Source organism: Podarcis tiliguerta (genome assembly GCF_965153285.1).
Source record: "Podarcis tiliguerta genome assembly, chromosome: 5".
Taxonomy (NCBI): domain Eukaryota; kingdom Metazoa; phylum Chordata; class Lepidosauria; order Squamata; family Lacertidae; genus Podarcis; species Podarcis tiliguerta.
The window spans coordinates 86649769-86671394 of record NC_139538.1 but is presented as its reverse complement, the minus strand read 5'-3'; the positions used below and the strand labels follow the sequence as shown (position 1 = coordinate 86671394).

Below are 21626 nucleotides of genomic sequence, written 5' to 3'. Positions count from 1 at the left end.
GCAAAAACAAGACCAAAAAAACCCCTCCTGCCTCTTCTCAATTCAAGACATGTGAATTCAGGGCTCTTCTAGCCTACAGCCATTACTTATTATAGGAGGAATGGCTGCAAAACATTCAGACTCTGGGCTAAAGTGGCTGGCAGGCACATCTGCATTCCCAAACTTGGATAAGCCGCCCTCTCCAACCCTCTGCAATGCAGGAATCTTTTGCCCAACATGGGGCTCAAACTGATGACATAGCTGTCAACCGTCCCTTATTTGGCGGGAAAGTCCCTTATCCCAGCGCCATGTCCCGCTGCTGTCCCTTATTGATGATGTCCCTTAAATTTCCCGGGTTTCAAAGGAAACAGCTCCTCTCCCTCCCTCCCTGCCGGCCAGGGAGGAGGGAGGCTCCAACTGTGTTGCTTGGCTGCGTTGCTCACCCAATAAGGAGTCTAAGAACGACTGAGGGGGTGGAGCTTGCATGCCTTGTGCCGATCAAATCGGCTGCGTTGCCTGGGGACTCGACTTTGCTCAGCGCTTCCCAGCGGAGAGGTGACGGTGGTTTTCCTTGCTGCATCCCCTTTGCCGGGTTGCTGCGCTGTGGGAACCACCGCTTGAGGCTTCGTTTGGCTGCTGGCTGGGCTTTCTGCCTTTGGCTCAGAGGGGCTCAGAAGCTGAACATACCTGTGCTGGGAAAATCCCTTATTTTGGCTGCTGATCCCTTATTTTCGAGGCTGCTGGTCCCTTATATTCAAGTCTGTAAGTTGACAGCTATGCGACATACGAGTTTTATTGCTTTGCTAACTATCATAGTTTTATCCCAGTTCATCTGAGCCTGGCGTGGATTCAAACCCAGGGGCTTTGAAAGGCCACCCTGAACCCTTCTAACCCCTGATCGTCGAAATCAGAGCTCTCTAAAGAAATAAAACCCTGCAGTGTCCCCAAGGGAAGCTGCTTTACTCCATTAGCCTATGGCGGGGGGGGGGGAATGTTGGGCAGGGGGTAAAATCAGGTGGTGAAGGAAGAAGGAGCAGAGGAGCAGTCTCTTAAAGGTAAAGGGACCCCTGACCATTAGGTCCAGTCGTGGCCGACTCTGGGGTTGTGGCGCTCATGTCGCTTTATTGGCCAAGGGAGCCGGCGTACAGCTTCCGGGTCATGTGGCCAGAATGACTAATTCCGTCCCTGTGCATCCCCCTGCTGTGGCTGTAGAAACCGATAATGGAGAGACATGTTGTCTTGCAGGTGGGGCAGATGAAGGCGTCCAGTTGTGCTGCTGCAGATGCACCAAGGCATTTCGTCTTGCTGGGAGGAGCACAGAGAGAAGAAACATCACGGGACACCTGTAGCAGCACAAGGTTACACCTTCATCTGCCTCAGCTGCAAGAAAACATGAAGAAGAAGAAGAAGAAGAAGAAGAAGAAGAAGAAGAAGAAGAAGAAGAAAGAGGAGGAGAAGAAGAAGAAGAAGAAGAAGAAGAAGAAGAAGAAGAAGAAGAAGAAGAAGAAGAAGAAGAAGCAGCAGCAGCAGCAGCAGCAGCAGCAGCAGCAGCAGCAGCAGCAATTCTTTGGGGGGAAAACATTCACTTCTATTTAATATCACAATATCATAAAAAAATTAACAATTCAATTTACTGATAAGCAAAAATTAATTGCTTTTCAAAGTTGCAGGTACTAATATTATTGGTTTAGAATTAAACTCTTTACTTATTTTATTATTTTCTTTACTTACTTTGTTATTTATATGCCGCCCATCTGATTGGGTTGTCCCAGCCGCTCTGGGTAGCTCCCCACAAAATATTAAAAACATCAACCATTAAAAACTTACCAAATCGGTCTTTATAGCTACAGCAACCTTCCAACAGTTTGAACTGAGCCTCAGCAGAATACTCCTTCATTGTCTCCCGAGACAGACAGGTGCCAACAACAGTAGCATGCCCCAAGATTTTCCAGTTTGCTACACCTGTGGGACTCTTGGCAACCCTCCACAAACACACAATTGATGCCAGAGTTGTCAAGGGACAGTCAGCGTTGGGGAGTTGGGATGGCTTAAGTGCAGGATTTGATAATCATATTCACAATTTTGGCTGCAACCAGCCCTGCATGGAAGCCTACCTGCAATGAGCAGAAGATCTGGTTGAATGGCTCCATGCGAACCAGGTAGGAGGCCACAATGATTGCCGATGAGTAGTGGGTGCAGTAATGGCACTGGGCTGAGAGGTTACCTGCAAATGTGAATCCATTAGCTGTTTTGCAAACTACAGTTACCACATGCGACTTTCAAAGGCCTGCCATACCTTGACTGGCCAGATCCCAATTGCACCAGCTCTCTAGGAGCTAAAGGCAGTCATAAGCCTGAGCACAGGACAGCCCAAGGTCTTCCCTTTAAAAATATATACAGTGGTACCTCAGGATAAGAACTTAATTCGTTCTGGAGGTCCATTCTTAACCTGAAACTGTTCTTAACCTGAGGTACCACTTTAGCTAATGCGGCCTCCCGCTGCCGCCGCACCACCACCACATGATTTCTGTTCTCATCCTGAAGCAAAGTTCTTAACCCGAGGCACTATTTCTGGGTTAGCGGAGTCTGTAATCTGAAGCGTCTGTAACCCGAGGTACCACTGTATTTGCCTTTCATAAGCTTGGGAATATCTGCTAGCTAGTGAAAGACGGGCTATAAATTTCAGAAGTCAATAAGTTTAAAGAAATACCCGGAAGGAAGAACCGTGATCCAAAGTGTACCCCACATTAAGGAATGGCGAAGGGGTTTCAGGGCCAGCTGCAACATCCTTCATTTATTTACATTAGGAACTGGCTGGATGAGGCAGAGTGGTGTGAGCCACCTGCCCAAGGGCCCCCCAGGGAGGGCAGAGAAGGAGATGACTTAGATCCTAGATCCTGGTGGTGGGCATGGCTGTCTTAAGCATATGTGGCGCTCGAGTACAAAAATCCACCCGGTGCCCCCCCCCCCGAAGGTTGCCCAGAGTTGTCGACTTTTTTTAGGCAACATGCTTTAGGCCGGCCGTTGATGTTATGTATTGAAGTATTGTGTATATAGTTTTCACTCAGGTCCACTTCAGTTAATTTAGGTGGGAAACCCTGAGCTGTTGTTCTTGAAATGTTGACAGCCGGCTGCCTATAAAAGCAGGCCGGCTGAGCTGTTCAGTTCAGTTCAGTTCCAGCTTACTTATAAAGAACTACTTGGAGAAATCTGTGTGTCATCTGCTGTGTCCACCCACTACTTAATAGTTGAGGTGCGCAGCCAGGGGAGAGCAGGGCACAGAGGCCCTATGCCAATCCCAGGTGTGCAGGAGGGCAGAGCCAGCCGCCAGCCACCTCAACACCTCGCTGGCTTGCTTGCCCTTGAACTTGCGGCACAGAGCTGCCCGAGGTAGAAGAGCCCACCACGGCGCTCCGGCTGGTGGGCTCTTCTCTGGGCTCCAACTCTCGGACCCCGGCCTGGTGCCCCTGAGAGCCCAGTGCCCGGGTGTCCCGCACCCCCTAACACCTATGGTTAAGATGGCCCTGGTGGTGGAACACTGAAGAGCAGTCTGCTGAAGAAACGAGCCGGGAGGTGCTAGAATTAGGGGGGTTGAGTGATCAAGGGAGGGAGGTCAGGAGAAGGAGGGCCTTCCAGGACAAGCTTAGAGGCTGAGAGCCACAGTATAAGTGCAGACTCAGATAGAGAGAAGTCAGAGGTTGGCCCTTTTCACAGCAGCAGGACAGTTCCAGTCCTGATTTGCCTCCCCCTTGATGACACCCCAAATGAGGAGAGTCCTACACGTTGCCGAGGAATGGGTCAGACATTCCCAGAGGAGGCGCTCAGCCCCTCGATGCAGCCTTCGTCTACTTGGTAGGGATATAGAGAAAAGGCTAGAGAGGGAAGAGTGGAGCTAGTGATCAGTTTCAGCAACATCTTAGCTGGATTATGGTGAACCAGAGGACTCTGCTGTGTTGTTATTTTCTGTTAATAAAGAGCTAATTGCCTCCTGTGTGTGTGCCTGCCCTGTGGATGACCTGGCTCCTTGACAGCTCCTTGACAACTTATTGCCTAGTTCAGGGGTTAGCAAGCTTTTTCAGCCATGGGCCAGTCCACCGTCCCTCAGACCATGTGGTGGGTCGGATTATATTTTTGGGGGGGAAATGAACGAATTCCTGTGCCCCACAAATAACCCAGAGATGCATTTAAAATAAAAGGACACATTCTACTCATGTAAAAACACGCTGATTCCCGGACTGCCCGTGGGCCAGACTGAGAAGGCGATTGGGCCGCATCTGGCCCCCGGGCCTTAGGTTGCGTACCCCTGGCCTAGTTATTGCTGGTGCAGTACCACATCATAACCACATTATACAGTATAAAGTTGGGAAGAAACAGGAGTTAATTTATAATTTATACTCCTGGTTCTTCCCAAAATATACAGAAAGTGGGGGTAGAAATGGGACAAATACCTTCGCTCTTCTCTACTTCTTCGTAACGCTGGAGAAATTTCCTTTTCCTCTCTCTGGTTTGCGCTCCCATGGGCTTGGTGAAGTCGCGAAAGGCGCTGGGATCGGTAAGGTCCAGAGTCTGGCATGTAAACACAAATAGATCTTTCTCACGCAGGCAAAACACAGCGAGGGGGCAACACTAATCCCCGACAAAGAAGCCCAACAGCAAGCCACCCAAAATGCCCCCCACTCCACCTACGAAAGAATGGTAGGCTTGGCAGAATGAAGACTCACCTTTATCTCAGCTTCAGCCACACAGTGGGAAACTGTTTTAACTGCTACAACAAGGGTGTCTCTGGTTCTTAAACTGAGGCTCATCCAACAAAAAATAATATTTAGAATATACTGGACCCCATTATGTTTGTTTTGAAAAGGAGATGCAATAGGGATAATGCTTCTCTAAAACATGTTTTTTCATTGTCCTATATTGAAAGATTTTTGGCAGAAGGTAGCTGAAACCATCAACAGAACTGTACAGAACAACCTTACATCTACAGAGCAAATTATCCTCTTGAATTATATGCCCAGCACATGGAACCTTACAAAATGACAATATGGGTAGACTCTCCGTGCCCTTACCAAGGGAAAAAGACTGATACAGTGGTGCCTCACAAGACGAAATTAATTTGTTCCGCGAGTTTTTTCGTAGAGCGAGTTTTTTCGTCTTGCGAAGCACCACGGCAGGGAGGGGTGGGGAGAAGCAGGGCAGCTGCCGCAGCCGGTCCTTGGACTCACCCGCGCCTTGTGGACACCGCGCGACACGGCTGCTGGAGGGCGGCGGGGCTCATGAGCACGACTCCGGCTGCAACGCTGGCTGCTGGCGGCAACGGCTCCTGTGGGGAGCACGCGAGGGCAGTGGGCAGCGGCACGAGGCAGCCGGAAGGTCGGCCGGAAGGTGGGAGGCAGCCGGAGGAGCGGGGAAGCGAGCGTGCAGTGACCGTCGCCATGACAGGAGAGGCAGGGCTGTTTCGTCTAGCGAAGCAAGCCCTTAGAAAAATCCGTCTTGCGAAGCACCTCAGAAAATGAAAAACCCTTTCGTCTAGCGAGTTTTTCGTCTTCCGAGGCATTCGTCTTGCGGGGTACCACTGTACTGATGAATTGGAAAGATGAAAATGTGTCTCCCTTCTATGATTGGATTGAAGACCTATACAAACTTGCAACATATGAACAACTTGCCTATAAACACAGACTTGCAGTGGACAAATCCAATGGCATTTGGAATCCATTCTACAAATACTGTAATAGGTTAGGATCTGGTGAAGTATAATAGGTAAAGGTAAAGGGACCCCTGACCATTAGGTCCAGTCGCAGTCAACTCTGGGGTTGCGGCGCTCATCTCGCTTTATTGGCCGAGGGAGCTGGCGTACAGCTTCCGGGTCATGTGGCCAGGATGACTAAGCCGCTTCTGGCAAACCAGAGCAGCGCATAGAAACGCTGTTTACCTTTCAGCCGGAGCGGTACCTATTTATCTACTTGCACTTTGATGTGCTTTCGAACGGTTAGGTTGGCAGGAGCAGGGACCGAGCAACAGAAGCTCACCCCGTCGCGGCGATTCGAACTGCCGACCTTCTGATCGGCAAGTCCTATTTGCGTGGACAGTCGGAGTCCCCAGATCCCGAGCAGTCCCCCCCCCCCCGTCATGTGGAATAACGACTCAAGACAACGTGCTATGGGATTAAATTGGCCACAACTTTATTATATTTCAGATGTGGGTAGACCTTGGCTCAGGCATTGGGCTTTCTCCCTCCCCAGTCCCCAGCCGGGGACCTAGGGAGCATCAGGGTTATCCAGTGTGGAGGGGGGATGGGCCGGCTCTGGAGAACATATGTTCAAGCAGAGATAGCCACCCCCATTAAGCCGCCGCAGGGGAGAGCAATGACGAACTTTTGGCGTACGGTCAAAGCCTCCCTTCAGAAACCCCTTTAACGGGGAACCCTGGTATCGCTGCCACAAAGAGGAAGATGGACTAAAGGATTCCGCCCAAGGCCTGATACCGCCAAAGTTGTGACGTTTTGCTACGGGAAAGGCGAAACCTGCCAATACAGGGAAATTCCTTTCCGGCCCTTTAACAGCGACCTTAACGTAGCAGCGGCCGCATACCTGTGAAGAAAAGTTAACCTGCAAAACCTGTGAAGAAAAGTTAACCTGCAAAATAAGACATTAACTGAGGGTGGGTAGGGTGGGAGAAGCTCTGGAGCCAAGTGAGGATTCCCAGGTAACATCCTCCCCCTATTGTGTGGGCAGGTAATCCCTCCCCCACTGGCTTGGTCTCCATGGCAACGCTTCCCCCAGGCGGGATTGGACAACTGACTGAGGTAGGCGGAGACCTCCAGGTATCCCACCTGAGGGAAGGTAAAGCCAAGCCTATGCTGATGGAGCCGCTCCAGATCTAGGGGCTGCGCGCATCCATGCAAAGGGTGCCCCCCGTTTTAAGCGGGGAGCGGTCATTATCTACTTGCACTTTGATGTGCTTTCGAACTGCTAGGTTGGCAGGAGCTGGGACCAATAAACGGGAGCTCACACCGTCAGGGGGTTTCGAACCACCGACCTTCTGATTGGCAAGCCCTAGGCTCTGTGGTTTAGACCACAGCGCCACCAGCATCCCATGAAGTACAATAACAACCTTGTAAAATATGCAGTTTTGGACTTTCCCCCCGTCCTCTTTGTTTTGTCTTCACCATGTCTGGTGCACATATAGTTATGTACTTTTTGAATTTTCAATAAAGATGCTGTTTTTTAAAAAAGAAAGAATGAAGACTCACCTGGGAGTGATAGTCAGCAAGCACCCATGGGAACACTGGGTACTGCATGAGGTCGCTGTAGGTGCGCCCGGCCAGAGTGTTTAGGTACATGAGGTAGTCAAAGTTGCTGATCTCTCTCCTCTGCCATGACACAGAAGCAAGGATTACTGACCCACAGAAAATCTCCAGTAACAGTTACGTCCTCTCGGAGAATGAAGGTATCATTTGCTAACATGAATGGGTTCTGGTTCTGGATGTGGCTCCTCCATGGAAAGAGGTTCTACCTCACAGACCTCACATGCTACGTTTCCTCAACCTCTCACCTTGCCAGGAGGGTCTACTGGCCCCACTCTCTGTGATTCAGTGATCTGCTGCCTCTGCTTTGTGAGGTTCCATTGAGCTATGGTAGCTCACAGCCAGTGACGGACCTAGTCACCTCCGTCAATTTGCCTAATCATTGAAGAAAAACCCCACACAACCCTTTAAGTTAGTGGCCGTTGGGATACCTCCTAGAAGTGAACTCCATAAATCATTTCTGCATGGTATGAAGAAGCTTCTTTTGTCCACTCTCAGCCTACCAAGGAAGTCAGGAACAGTCAAAATGTATACGGCAGGCATAGGCAAACTTGGCCTTCCAGATATTTTGGGACTACAACCCCCATCATTCCTAGCTAACAGGACCAGTGGTCAGGGATGATGGGAACTGTAGTCCCAAAACATCTGGAGGGTTGAGTTTGCCTATGCCTGGTATACGGTAATCATTATTTACGCGAATATGCATTGTGAAGGAAGTTACTCATAACTGATTGTCCGTTTCACACATAGTAGTCTGTGCATGTTTATTTTAGAGTGGCTTATAGGTTGCTTAGGGATGCGGGTGGTGCTGAGATTTTTTTAAAAGGAAATAATTTTATAAGTTGTGTGTCTTTGTTTCTCAACCTGTATTGTGTTATTTTATGCACTGTGACTTGCTGCTCGTTGGTTTCAAAGTTAGTTTGAAACCAGGGGTTTCCATTTCTTTACCTGCCACTTCAAGAGCATCGTCTTCTCCCTTCCAGCGCTTCTCCTGCAAAAAAAGGAAGAGGAAAAAGATCACGCTGAGAATTTCTCCTCTGACAAAGGAGCAGTGGCAAAGGCCAGTACAGTGGAACCTTGGTTCCTGAACAGCTTTGTTGCTGAACAAATCAGCTCCCGGATGCCGCAAACCCGGAAGTAAGTGTTCCGGTTTGCGAACGTTTTTCGGAAGCGGAACGTCCGACGCAGCTTCCGATTGAGTGCAGGAAGCTCCTGCAGCCAATCAGAAGCCATGCCTTGGTTTTCGAACTGTTCCAGGAGTCGAACGGACTCCCGGAACGGATTATGTTTGAGAACCAAGGTACCACTGTATCAGCTAGTTGTGCTTACTTCTTTTTAAATTTATACCCCGCTTTTCATTAATTGTGGCAGCATTTGCACTTTGGAACTTCCTGCCTATTGAGATCCACTTGTACTCTTTTCAGAGCTTGCTAAAAACATTCTTGTTTAGAATGCCTATCTATCTTAGCATACTTAGATAGATTGAGGTAATTTTAATCTGTTATTAAAGTTTCAACTTTAGTATGCTCTTGTACGTGAACTTTTCTTGATTCTGTTGTTTTATCTTTTTGTAAACCACATTGAGACTTTTAAAAATAGAGTATAAATTTTATGATTTTTTTTAAAAAAATAATTGTTGCATAGCAATAGTTTGGACATGATTGAGAGTTACAATACAGGTGAAATGGGACAAACAAACCCCTGTATTGGAATAGTCACCATTGCTGGTGAGCAGGGCCAGCCCAAGGCATGTTGCCGCCTGAGGCAAAGGACAAGATTATGGTCCCCATTCCATGTGCAGACGCTGAGCAGGTTAATGTAGAAAGTGGAAGGCAGGTTATACAGCACACAGAACACTGTGTTCCAACAAAGAGGAATGGTCGGAGGCTTATGCGCGCATTTCACAGCATCTACCACCCGAGGTAGGACCAGGTCTGCAGGTAAAAGAGCATTTTCCTCTCCCACCTGAACATTTTTTTTTCAGGAGGTAGACAGCGCAAAAGTAGAAAGCAGAGGTAAAACTTGACAGCCACCAAATGAGCACTGTGCTTTATTGATATTAATTAATGCATGGAGAAATGTTGGAGAGTATGCCTTAGTCTTAGTTGGAGAGTATGCCTAGGGACGCGGGTGGCGCTGTGGGTTAAACCATAGAGCCTAGGACTTGCCGATCAGAAGGTTGGCGGTTCAAATCCCCGCAACGGGGTGAGCTCCCGTTGCTCGGTCCCTGCTCCTGCCAACCTAGCAGTTTGAAAGTACCTAAAAGTGCAAGTAGATAAATAGGTACCGCTCCGGCGGGCAGGTAAACGGCGTTTCCATGCACTGCTCTGGTTCACCAGAAGCGGCTTAGTCATGCTGACCACATGACCCAGAAGCTGTACGCCAGCTCCCTCAGCCAATAAAGCGAGATGAGCGCCGCAACCCCAGAGTCGGCCATGACTGGACCTAATGGTAAGGGCTCCCTTTACCTTTACCTATGCCTTAGTCCACATTGGTTAAAAAATAAAATAAAATGGTATGGTAGGATGTCCCTAGTTTCATCAGAGAAACGCTGTAGGGTATGGAATTATGTGACCCCCCCCCCAAGCTGTACAACCTTTAGAAGACATCTGAAGGCAGCCATGTATAGGGAAGCTTTTTAACATTTTATTATGTTTTCATATAGGGACGCGGGTGGCGCTGTGGATAAAACCTCAGTGCCTAGGACATGCCGATCATCAGGTCGGCGGTTCAAATCCCCGCGGTGGGGTGCGCTCCCATTGCTCGGTCCCAGCGCCTGCCAACCTACCAGTTTGAAATCACCCCCCGGTGCAAGTAGATAAATAGGGACCGCTTACCAGCGGGAAGGTAAACGGCATTTCCGTGTGCTGCGCTGGCTCGCCAGATGCAGCTTGTCACGCTGGCCACGTGACCCGGAAGTGTCTTCGGACAGCGCTGGCTCCCGGCCTCTAGAGTGAGATGGGCGCACAACCCTAGAGTCTGGCAAGACTAACCCATACGGGCAGGGGTACCTTTACCTTTACCTTTTATGTTTTCATATATGTTTGAAGCCACCCAAAGTGCCTGGGGAACCCAGTCAGATGGGGCAGGAATAAAGAATAAAGTAATTATTATGGAATAAAGGTAATGGGACCCCTGACAGTTAAGTCCAGTCGTGACTGACTCTGGGGGTTGTGGCGCTCATCTCGCTTTATTGGCCGAGGGAGCCGACGTACATCTTCCGGGTCATGTGGTGAACCAGAGCAGTGCACGGAAACGCCGTTTACCTTCCTACTGGAGTGGTACCTATTTATCTACTTGCACTTTGACGTGCTTTTGAACTGCTAGGTTGGCAGGAGCAGAGACCGAGCAACGGGAGCTCACCCCATCGCAGGGATTCGAACCGACGACCTTCTGATCGTCAAGTCCTAGGCTCTGTAGTTTAACCCACAGCGCCACCCGCGTTCCCAATTATGGAATAGGGCATCCCTAATTAGACTGGAGAAATGTTGGAGGGTCTGTTGCTTCACCCTGCTACGTCGCCAGGGTTAGACACAGGGCTATGATTTCATGGATGCTATGAGGCCTCTTGGGTAGCAGCCTGATCTGTCCTTCAGCCAGAGAATTCTAACAGATAAGGAGATCAGCCAGAGAGCCTCACAACCCTGTTCTGAGTCATGGGCTGAGTGGCTTCCGCTGGTTGGAGCTGCCCTTTTCACTGGGAGGTGCAGCCAGGGGCGCCGCCTTTGACCTGGCATGTTGCAAACCAGGCAGGCATATGCTAATGGTCTCCAAGGGCTTGGAATTTCCTGTTGCTTAGGAACCAAAAGTTTCACAGGCGGCATCACAAGAGCTGACTAGAATATCACAGGAACAGGGTAAGTCAACTTCTCCCAAAGCAGATCCTACCTTATTTTAGAGTTTAGATTTTAGAGCTTGTAATCCTGTGGAAATCTGGAAGGGATAAACATTTCCCTTGCAGTCCAGGTTTCCCCCCGCTAACTTCCAAACAGTGGCAACGATAAGGACCCATTGTTTGAAGGAGATTAGTGGAAGAAGTTTGCTTACAGAAAAAGCTTGTGTTCAGTGCCAGATCCACTCGGCGCGGGCTTGCTTAGTTTCCCAAGGTGCCAGGAGCTAATGCACTTTTCTGTTTATATACAGCAGCTTAGCAACGCCGTTGAGCTGCTCAGATGAAACCTCTTCATCAATTCTCTACACAGAATATCTTGCGTGGGTTTGATACCAGGAACATTTCTACCTTTTTCTTTTTAAATGCTGTATAAGAGGAACTCCCCCCCCCCCCCACTGCACTCCTCCTAGATGAAACTAAAGAGATGGATTCAATTGCTTTGCTCTCCGATAGCAAGCTGCTGTGAGCCAAACACAACCTGCACATCACAGCCTTTGTGAAATGGAGGTTCTCTTTAGTTTAAAGCAGCCTGCCTGCAGAAAGCAAAGCAGTTTGAATCCGTCTCTTTAGTTTTATGTAGGAGGAGGGCTGAAAAAGCCGTCAAATCGGGATACACGATTTGTATGTTTCCTAACAGAGGGACTTGATATGTGTCTCTGTCATTCAAGGGTCAAACTATATGTGCGGCATGGAAAGTTTCGTTTGAAATGCTCATCTGGTTGGTTTTATTTAGCCACAGGGTGGAGAGGATGTGTTCGTCTGTATCTTGTCACACAGGGATGGGTGGGTTAACCCTTTCCTAGGGACAACACTGTCCCAAAATAACAGAATGAGTGACGAATCTGGCCCCCCAAACTTTGGGAGAAAATGGGAGCTGAGCACCCAATATCACTGTGTCTTGCAGAGGCGAAAGACTCTGCTCCTTACATTAGAATGCACACAAATGGCGCATTCTCAGATTCTGTCTGCACAAGTCATGCAACTTGCAAATACTGTGGTACCTCAGGTTAAGTACTTAATTCGTTCCGGAGGTCCGTACTTAACCTGAAACTGTTCTTAACCTGAAGCACCACTTTAGCTAATGGGGCCTCCCACTGCCGCCGTGCCGCCGGAGCACGATTTCTGTTCTCATCCTGAAGCAAAATTCTTAACCTGAAGCACTATGTAACCCGAGGTACCACTGTAACAGCGAGAGCTGGCTTCGCAGTAGAAAAACAACATGGCTGGCTTCACAGAAAAGGGTCCTTGTTTTTCAATGATGTGCAGACTTTCTCCTTCAGATTAATCAGAATATGCCTGAGCGGCCACAGAGAGCATCCATTTGGGCCCAAGGAATTCAGCGGGGAATGTGGCGTGAGGGGGAAAGGGGGCGTGTGGATATGCAATGGGGTGGGGAAAATGATTAGGCATGTGCACAAAGCCATTTATTATGCATTTAGCAAGGATGTCAAGCTCGCTGCCTGACTTGCAATACTGCGCGGTTTCAGTTCATCAGCCCCAATGGGATAAGGTTGGTAGCAGAAGCTGTTGTCTATCTGGGAGTTCCCAGTTCAGATCTCAGCTCAGCCACAAACCTGATGACTCCAGGTGAGAGCAGGAGCTGATGGCAGCGTTTCTGCCATCTTAACAGGACGGTATAGAAACAGAGGCAAGGTTAGGTGTGTGTGGACACACTGCAAGAGACAACCTGGTCTCACAGTGATGCATCTGCGCCATGCAGCCCCAATTCTACCACCAGCTTGTCACACCCCAACACTAGATTCATAAACACAAGCAACTCCACCTTCCTGTCTGATGCAGAATACAGAGAAGTTCTGCTTTTACCGTATTTTTCGCTCCATAAGACACACCTGACCACAAGATGCACCTAGATTTTAGAGGAGGAAAACAAGAAAAAAACTATTCTGAACGAAACAGTGGATGTATGATTTTTGTGGTTCATGCTGTGGCCACAGACATGTGGTTTGACGGTGAGTTTGGGGTAGCCCAATGCAAAAATCCTGAGGATCCATGTGGATCCGTGCTTTGTAACCACATTTTTGCACCATTGCGGCCCCACACAACAGTGGGTGCATGATTTTTTTGGTGCAGGCTGTAGCCATGGACATGCTATGCGATCTGATGGTGAATTTGGGGTGACCCAATGTAAAAATCCTGAGGATCCATGGGCTTTTACCTCCCCCCTCCCAGGCATCCTCGGCTAGCGTCCCTTATCTCTCTTCTGATCCCACCGATCAGCTGCTTCCTTTCAACACTCCCTTCCCTCTTGTTTGCCTTAGTGTCTTTTCCTTAGCTGGAGCAGTTATTTGCTCCTCCTTTTCTTCTAATTTCTCTCCTCATTGCTTTAGTCTTCCCGTCTCCTCCCCTTGCAAGTTTGCTGTCTTTACCTCCCTCCTCCCAGGCAGCCTCCTTTATTGCTAGCGTCCCTTATCTCCCTTCCGATCATTTGCGATCAGCGGCTTTGTTTCAACACCCACTTCCCTTTTTCAAAAAATAAATAAAAATGTTCTGCTTTTTGCCCCTGGACAATTCGGCTCCAGGGACCACACATTCACTCCATAAGACGCACAGACATTTCCCCTTACTTTTTAGGAAGAAAAAAGTGCGTCTTATGGAGCGAAAAATACGGTATTTGTCGACAAAGCAAGTCCCAGACCTTCCCAGTCTCGTCTGCTCTCTGCCTAGAAACTCCAGTCTCTCAAAGCCTTGCACACCTGGAAATCAACTTGTGGTGCCACAATTGGCAGAAAACTGGCGTGCAAAGCAGGATTTAACTCCTTGCTCATCAAGCTGATGAGTGGTGGGTAAGGCTGGGCAATGTATCAATCCATCATCCAACATCAGTTTGAAGTCCACACTAAGGGTTTCACAAAATTCGACATGGCGCTATATCACGAATCACAATGTGTGCATGTGTGCTATGTAAAAAAAACATGATATGGAAAAAACCATGGAGCCGGTCATCACTTATCTCCTGATTCTTTCTGTCCCTGTTGCTCTGTACTATAACGTAACAGTTGTAGGTGAAGGGAGCCCTGACAGTTAAGTCCAGTCGCGAACGACTCTGGGGTTGCGGTGCTCATCTCGCTTTACAGGCCGTGGGAGCAGGCGTTTGTCCGCTCCGCAGACAGTTTTTCCAGGTCATCTGGCCAGCATGACTAAGCCGCTTCTGGTGCAATGGAACACTTGACACCAGAGCAGTGCATGGAAACGCTGTTTACCTTCCTGCCGGAGTGGTACCTATTTATCTACTTGCACTTTTGGTGTGCTTTTGAACTGCTAGGTTGGCAGGAGCTGGGACAGAGCAACGGGAGCTCATCCCGTCGCAGGGATTCAAACAGCCGACCTTCTGATCAGCAAGCCCAAGAGGCTCAATTGTTTAGACCACAGCGCCACCCACGTCCCCAACTACCACTTAGTAGTAGCAGTTACCAGGACATTACCTCGTTCACCTCTACATAGTTACCGTATTTTTCGCCCTATAGGACGCACTTTTTCCCCTCCAAAAATGAAGGGGAAATGTGTGTGCATCCTATGGGGCGAATGCAGGCTTTCGCTGAAGCCTGGAGAGCGAGAAGGGTCGGTACGCACCGACCCCTCTCGCTCTCCAGGCTTCAGGAAGCTATCCCCCCAGCCTGGCAAGCTCCGGGAACGATGACGAGGTTGCGTGCAACTTCGCCATTGCTCTCGGACCTGTTCTGGGGGCTGGGGTCAGGGGAAGCTCGGGCTTCCCCCGCCCCAGCCCCACGCCTGGGGGGGGGTAATCCCCCCCCAAAAAACTAGGTGCGCCTTATGGGCCGGTGTGTCCTATGGGGTAAAAAATACGGTACATCCTTATTTCAGACATTGTGATATATAGGTATATCACAATGTTAAGCTGGTGATACAGCATGATATTGAAGACCAGACTTTGCTCAGCCCTAGTGGTGGGGGTGGGGGTGTTAAATCCTGCTCGGTTAAAGGCAGGATTCAACCCCTTCCTGGTCATTAAAGCCCCTGTTAAAATGAAGATTTCCTCCACCCCACCCATTTTAGCAGCACGTATTTTCATTGGAAAAATTTTAACAAACCTTGGAGGGAATACTTCCGGTGACAGTCAGCAACGCATTTGTGCTTGCAAAATACACCAGTACAGTGGTACCTCAGGTTAATTCGTTCCGGAGGTCTGTACTTAACCTGAAACTGTTCTTAACCTGAAGCACCACTTTAGCTAATGGGGCCTCCTGTTACTGCCATGCCGCCGGAGCACAATTTCTGTTCTCATCCTGAAGCAAAGTTCTTAACCTGAAGCACTATTTCTGGGTTAGCAGAGTCTGTAACCTGAAGCGTATGTAACCTGAAACGTATGTAACCCGAGGTACCACTGTACTTTCCCCCTGCATGTAATGGTATCTAAGGTAAAGGTAAAGGGACCCCTGACCATTAGGTCCAGTCGTGACCGACTCTGGGGTTGCGGTGCTCATCTCGCTTTATTGGCCGAGGGAGCTGGCGTACAGCTTCCGGGTCATGTGGCCAGCATGACTAAGCCGCTTCTGGCGAACCAGAGCAGTGCACGGAAATGCCGTTTACCTTCCCGCCAGAGCGGTACCTATTTATCTACTTGCACTTTGACGTGCTTTCTAACTGCTGGGTTGGCAGGAGCAGGGACCGAACAACGGGAGCTCACCCCGTCGCAGGGATTCAAACCGCCAACCTTCTGATCGGCACGTCCTAGGCTCTGTGGTTTAACCCACAGCGCCACCTGTGTCGTAATGGTATCTACTGGACTATAAACAACCCTACTTTTCCTTAAATTATTTTCTAACTTCCCTCCAAAAATAAAAAAATCATTTTGGTAACCTGAATCCCAATCCTGATAACAGCATCACAGCTGTTAATAAGGCCAAAGCTGGCTTTATCTGGATGCTGTTCTTGAGGGTAGACAACGTTCTCATTCTCCAGACCATCTTACTGGCTTTGATTAAATAAAAAAGTGATGCAAAGTGGATACAGTTTTCATGAGGTGCGATTGTACAAAAAGATCCGAGAAGTCTCTTTTAGGAGTAGAAAGGCCAGATGGATCTGTATTGGGAGCCAAGGTTGTTCCTTGCCATTATTTTATTTTGGAGAAAGCTAAGTGTTTGGGTGAATGTGGGATCCTGGCACAAATTGTTAAGGGCCGCAGTATGTTATTGAAATGAGCTGAAATGCATTATCTCCCATCTGATCCCTGCGTCTATGTACTTGCACATGATTAATGAGTAGTCAAAAAGCCTGAAGGGCTTGTAATGAAACCTTTCTAATGGAGAGGAGTGTTGTAGACAAATCTATATTCTTTCTCAAACAATCATTCATCAAAACGGTGATTTGACTCTTCACAATTAAATGCCGGAGATTTCGGTTCAGCTGGGGCTCAGCCAAGTGGAACCGGTGCTCATCGCTACCCTGCAAGCACCTACAAAAAGCGCCAAAAAACGATTTCCGGAAAGTACGGACAACTAGCAACTTGCTTGGGGGCTGGGTTCCGGGGACTGTGTGTAAAGCCAAAATCACGTCTAGTCAGAGCAACCCCAGAAATGCTCCCATGGGACCATCCCTTCCTTTCCAGAGCTGGTGCACCAAATGGGTCTTTCCCCTTATATAGGAATGCGGGTGGTGCTGTGGTCTAAACCACTGAGCCTCTTGGGCTTGCTGATCGGAAGGTCAGCGGTTCGAATCCCCGCGATGGGGTGAGCTCCCGTTGCTCGGTCCCAGCTTCTGCCAACCTAGCAGTTTGAAAGCACACGAGTGCAAGTAGATAAATAGGTACTGCTGTGGTGGGAAGGTAAACGGCATTTCCGTGCACTCTGGTTTCTGTCACAGTGTTCCGTTGCGCCAGAAGCGGTTTAGTCCTGCTGGCCACATGACCCGGAAAACTGTCTGTGGACAAACGCTGGCTCCCTCGGCCTGAAAGCGAGATGAACGCCGCAACCCCATAGTCACCTTTGCCTGGACTTAACCATCCAGGGGTCCGTTACCTTTTTAACTTTTCCCCTTATGCAAGGTGGAGAGCTTTTAAAGTCTCTGCCATGCTTACCAAGCTCTGGGAAGGACTCATGAAGGCTCTGGAGGCATTTGCATGGATGGCCCCAGATGTCTCAACCTTTCCAGAGTCCGGGAAGCTGTCCACTTTGCGGGCGTCTAATTTGTGCAAGCACAGCTGTCCAGCTGCCAAGCACATAAAACTGCACTTGCGTGGGTTAAACATGTACGAGTTGTGAGTCGACGGTACTGCATTTTCTTGCAGTTTACCTAGGGACATGCCTCACTCAGTGACATTTTCATCCTTTCATTCCATTGGCACTTTTCACTTTCGTTTTGCATTCTGCTGCATCTGGTTTAGCTTGCACTAGTCTTTCTTCTGTTAGTCCACTGATGCGGAAATATACCTATTCTTTTTTAAGCGCACCGCCCGGCACAATCGATGTGCCTACCTCAGCAATCAACAGATATTTACAAATTGATTGCCTGCCCTGTGCATTTCCTTATGCAGTTAATGGATTCCCAGAGGAGCACCCCGGTTGGTCTTTCGCAGTAAAACCAACAAAGAGTATCGTGCCACCTTTAAAGATAAAATTAATAAAGTGGCTTGTCACATAACGGCCCATCACAAAGCCATCTACGGCTGAAATCCTAACCGTGGTCTACGAAGAAGTAAGCCGCATTGAATTCTGGGGTGTTTACTGCCATATAAGTGAGATTGAGGGATGCGGGTGGCGCTGTGGTCTAAACTAAGGTTACCAGATGTCCCCGATTCCCAGGGACAGTCCCCGGATTTACAAATCAGTCCCCATACAAAATCAATTGAAGTTGAAATGTGTCCCTGGATTCACTGAAAAAAATCTGGTAACCTTAGTCTAAACCACAGAGCCTAGGACTTGCCGATCAGAAGGTCAGTGGTTCGAATCCCCGCGACGGGGTGAGCTCCCGTTGCTCGGTCCCAGCTCCTGCCAACCTAGCAGTTTGAAAGCACGTCAAAGTGCAAGTAGATAAATAGGTACCACTCTGGCGGGAAGGTAAACGGCATTTCCGTGCTCTGCTCTGGTTCACCAGAAGCGGCTTAGTCATGCTGGCCACATGACCCAGAAGCTCCCTCGGCCAATAAAGCGAGATGAACGCCGCAACCCCAGAGTCATCCGCGGTCAGGGGTCTCTTTACCTTTACCTTTAACTGGGGTCAGCCTTTCTTTCTTTGGCTTTTAATTAGTTTATTAAAGGTTTTTCTTGTATAACATGCTAACTGAGAAAAACACAAATAGTGTCTCCACTTTGAATTCACAGAGTCTGTTTACATTCGGTGTGAGACACTATTGTCATATGCATTATGCGGTTACGGGGAAAGAGAGAGGAAAGCAGGGAGGGAGATTGGGGGGGGGGGATCTTTTGTTCTATTACATCCTTTCTCACAACCTGATTTCACAGTTCATTCTATCTTGTTTCCCTCACTCAGGCATCATGCAGGGAGGACAGGCAAAGGGCAAGAACACTTTTTAAAACAACGGTACAAAGGATGGATAGTTTAAAAGAGAGAGAGCTGTCAAATCCAAATGATCCTCCTCACTTTGAGGATGAGGCTTGGACTTTAACTGAGCAAAACACAAAGTCTACAGAGAGCAAAAGAGATCACTTCTTTCCTTGGGAAAAGAACAATAAAGAATGATGCATCCCATCAAAACCATGATTAGCTTTGCAAAATGTGCTGGCACAGTTGCGTTGCTGCACCACTAGGGGCATTGGTTTTCAAAACTCAAAATAGGAAGCAGGTTAAGGCTGCGATATGTGGCGCTGTGGGTTAAACCACAGAGCCTAGGACTTGCCGATCAGAAGGTCGGCGGTTCAAATCCCCGCGAAGGGGTGAGCTCCCGCTGCTCGGTCCCTGCTCCTGCCAACATAGCAGTTCGAAAGCACGTCAAAGTGCAAGTAGATAAATAGGTACCACTCCAGTGGGAAGGTAAACAGCGTTTTCGTGCACTGCTCTGGTTCGCCAGAAGCAGCTTAGTGATGCTGGCTGCATGACCCGGAAGCCGTACGCCGGCTCCCTCGGCCAATAAAGCGAGATGAGCCCCGCAACCCCAGAGTCAGCCATGACTGGACCTAATGGTCAGGGATCCCTTTACCTTACCTTTACCTTACTACCCCACTTGCCTGGGAGTAAGTCCCAGGGAATCCACTGGAACTTGCTGCCGGGTAAACATAGGTAGACTTGCAGCCTTTGGACATGCAAGCCGCAGCTAGCGACAAGCAACCTAAACATGCACAAAATCGACATACAACGCTTCAGATAAAAGAAAGCCAACGGGGGAGCTGTTGGGTAGTTGTAATTGTATGTCAATGAATATGTAGATAATGTATACTGGAAAGCAATTTGTGTATCTATTTGTGCATGTTTTTGTTTTGTTTCTAAAACCAACTTTCATTGTAGAGCACTAAGGGGAAAGCATTCATAGGAAGAGTCCATTCTGTGATGGATTTGGTGACTGAGGGTGTATATCGAACAGGCAAATGGAAGGAAATCGGCTTGATAGTTACAGTAATTTTCAGTGGTTTCCTCCAGCAAATAAGTTTATTGGCCTTGGATTGGTACTGAAGAAGAGTACTGCACCTGACTGCCCTGACTCAACTGAAAATCTAGGGGCACAGGCTGAACCAACTGAACTTTGAGCCAAACTCATTATGTCTTTGTTGAGCTGCTCAGCCTCCCTGCCTAACAGCTGACATCCGGGGTAGCGCAGCCGCTACAGCTGCTTCCTTGAGCATTAGCTGAAGAAGCCCTGCTGCCCCTCCAGCAGCAGGATGAAAACAACGCCCCCTTCAGGCTCTGGGGAGGGTCTCCTCATGAGCCAGAGGCTTGTTGAGGCTGCTCCTCCAGCTGCCCTTGCAGCTCACGCAAGCTTGCACACCTGGTGCACAGGGAAGAAGCTTTCTGTCATTCTGTATTAACTGTATTTTAATAAGGCAACCCTACCCAGCAAAAAGAAGTGACCTGTATAGATTTAACAGTTATATGTGTATGTGTTTTTAATTCAGGTTCAACAATAAGCAGCAGCAGATCTCACTGGGACGGTTTCCTTGGACTCCTTTAATTCATCTAATCTGTGTCGCACTCTTTTCGCTGGGAATGGCTAAAGGGGGGAAAAATCCCAAGGGGAAAAAGGTCACCTTGAAAGTTGCTAAGAACTGCATCAAGATCACATTTGACGGGAAACGTCGCCTTGATCTGAGCAAGATGGGCATCACCACTTTCCCCAGGTGCATCTTGAAGCTGAATGATGTGGACGAACTGGACCTCAGCAGAAACATGCTCAAGAAGATCCCAGACTCAATTGACAAGTTCACGAACCTGCGCTGGCTGGACTTGCACAGCAACCAGATTGAGAAGCTGCCAGAAACAATAGGGAACCTACAGAGTCTCATTTTCCTGAACCTTTGCAACAACAAGCTAACGGCCCGGAGCTTGCCCATGGAGCTAAACCAGCTCAAGATCTTGCGTAATCTCAATCTTGGCCTCAACCACATCGACAACCTCCCAACCACTCTGGGGCAACTGAAGGAGCTCCAGGAAGTTGGAGTGTTTGACAATTTACTGAAGAGCATCCCAAACAGCATTGCAAAGCTCCCTAAACTCAAGAAGTTGAATTCCAAGCGGAATCCCTTTCCTGGGCCCACAGAAGAGGAGCTCTACATCGACCACATTAAGCGCCTCGAGACACTCTACGTGGTGGAAGAAAAAGATCTTTGCTACCCCTGCTTGAGGAAGTGTCAAGAAGAGAGGGACAAGCTGAACAAACTGAAGAACACTGCGCCTGCCCCTCTCAGAAAGCCAAACTTTTCAAGCCTCATGACGCCCAATTCTACAGCAAAGGAGAACCAGGCAGATTGGAGGTGAATGGGATACAACCATCACCGATGGATGCATGGCCAATAGCGAGGTAGAGGCAAGGCACAGTGTGGCCCCTTTGCATCCAGTCATTGTAATCTGTCCCCAAGCAATAAAAGTGCTCTTGATCACATAGCTCTGCACCCACCAAAAGAGGTTCTCCACTACTATTAAGCATGTGTCAGTCCACCAAACAGAAAACAATATATACATATTGCCAGGCTTGGAGCCCTGATTGGTGATCTATAAACCTGCTGGCCACTCTCACCCATGGCGAGAGCAGCTCTTCAGTTTGGGGCTAGAGGAATGTGCAGGGATCGTCACCACAGTTGCGCTGAGCTTCAGATATTCAGCACTATTATGGAGAAGACCCTTGCCTGTCCAAGAAGAAGAGGGGTCAGATTGTTTGGGCACTGGGTGGAAGAGGTATTCCAAGAGTTTGCCTGTCCACTGCTAAAGCAAAACCCATCCTTCCCTTTTAGCTTAGAGAGGAATAGTGAGGGTTTTGTAGTTGGGTGGTGGAGCCTGACTACTTTCCTACTCAGCCCCCAAATAAGC

General features: G+C 48.7%; 2 protein-coding genes and 1 long non-coding RNA gene across 3 annotated transcripts in view; 2 read left to right on the top strand and 1 right to left on the bottom strand.

Annotated features, from left to right (window-relative positions):
* The window catches only part of WDFY4 (WDFY family member 4), a 185690-nt gene that overhangs the window by 30130 nt on the left and 133934 nt on the right, over nucleotides 1-21626 (bottom strand). Inside the window, exons 48-51 of the mRNA XM_083440157.1 lie at nucleotides 8231-8273; nucleotides 7229-7348; nucleotides 4428-4545; nucleotides 2094-2203 (exon numbers count right to left, since the gene is read on the bottom strand). Coding sequence (XP_083296283.1) covers nucleotides 2094-2203; nucleotides 4428-4545; nucleotides 7229-7348; nucleotides 8231-8273 — 391 coding nt within the window. The remainder of the gene's footprint in view (nucleotides 1-2093; nucleotides 2204-4427; nucleotides 4546-7228; nucleotides 7349-8230; nucleotides 8274-21626) is intronic.
* Nucleotides 1-21626, top strand: part of LOC310677600 — a 90486-nt gene that overhangs the window by 68217 nt on the left and 643 nt on the right. The window lies entirely within an intron of this gene.
* On the top strand, nucleotides 10859-21203 carry LRRC18 (leucine rich repeat containing 18). Its single transcript, XM_083440603.1, has 2 exons — nucleotides 10859-11139; nucleotides 20219-21203. The coding sequence occupies exon 2, from the start codon at nucleotides 20310-20312 to the stop codon at nucleotides 21075-21077; it is 768 nt and encodes a 255-aa protein (XP_083296729.1). The 5' UTR covers nucleotides 10859-11139; nucleotides 20219-20309; the 3' UTR covers nucleotides 21078-21203.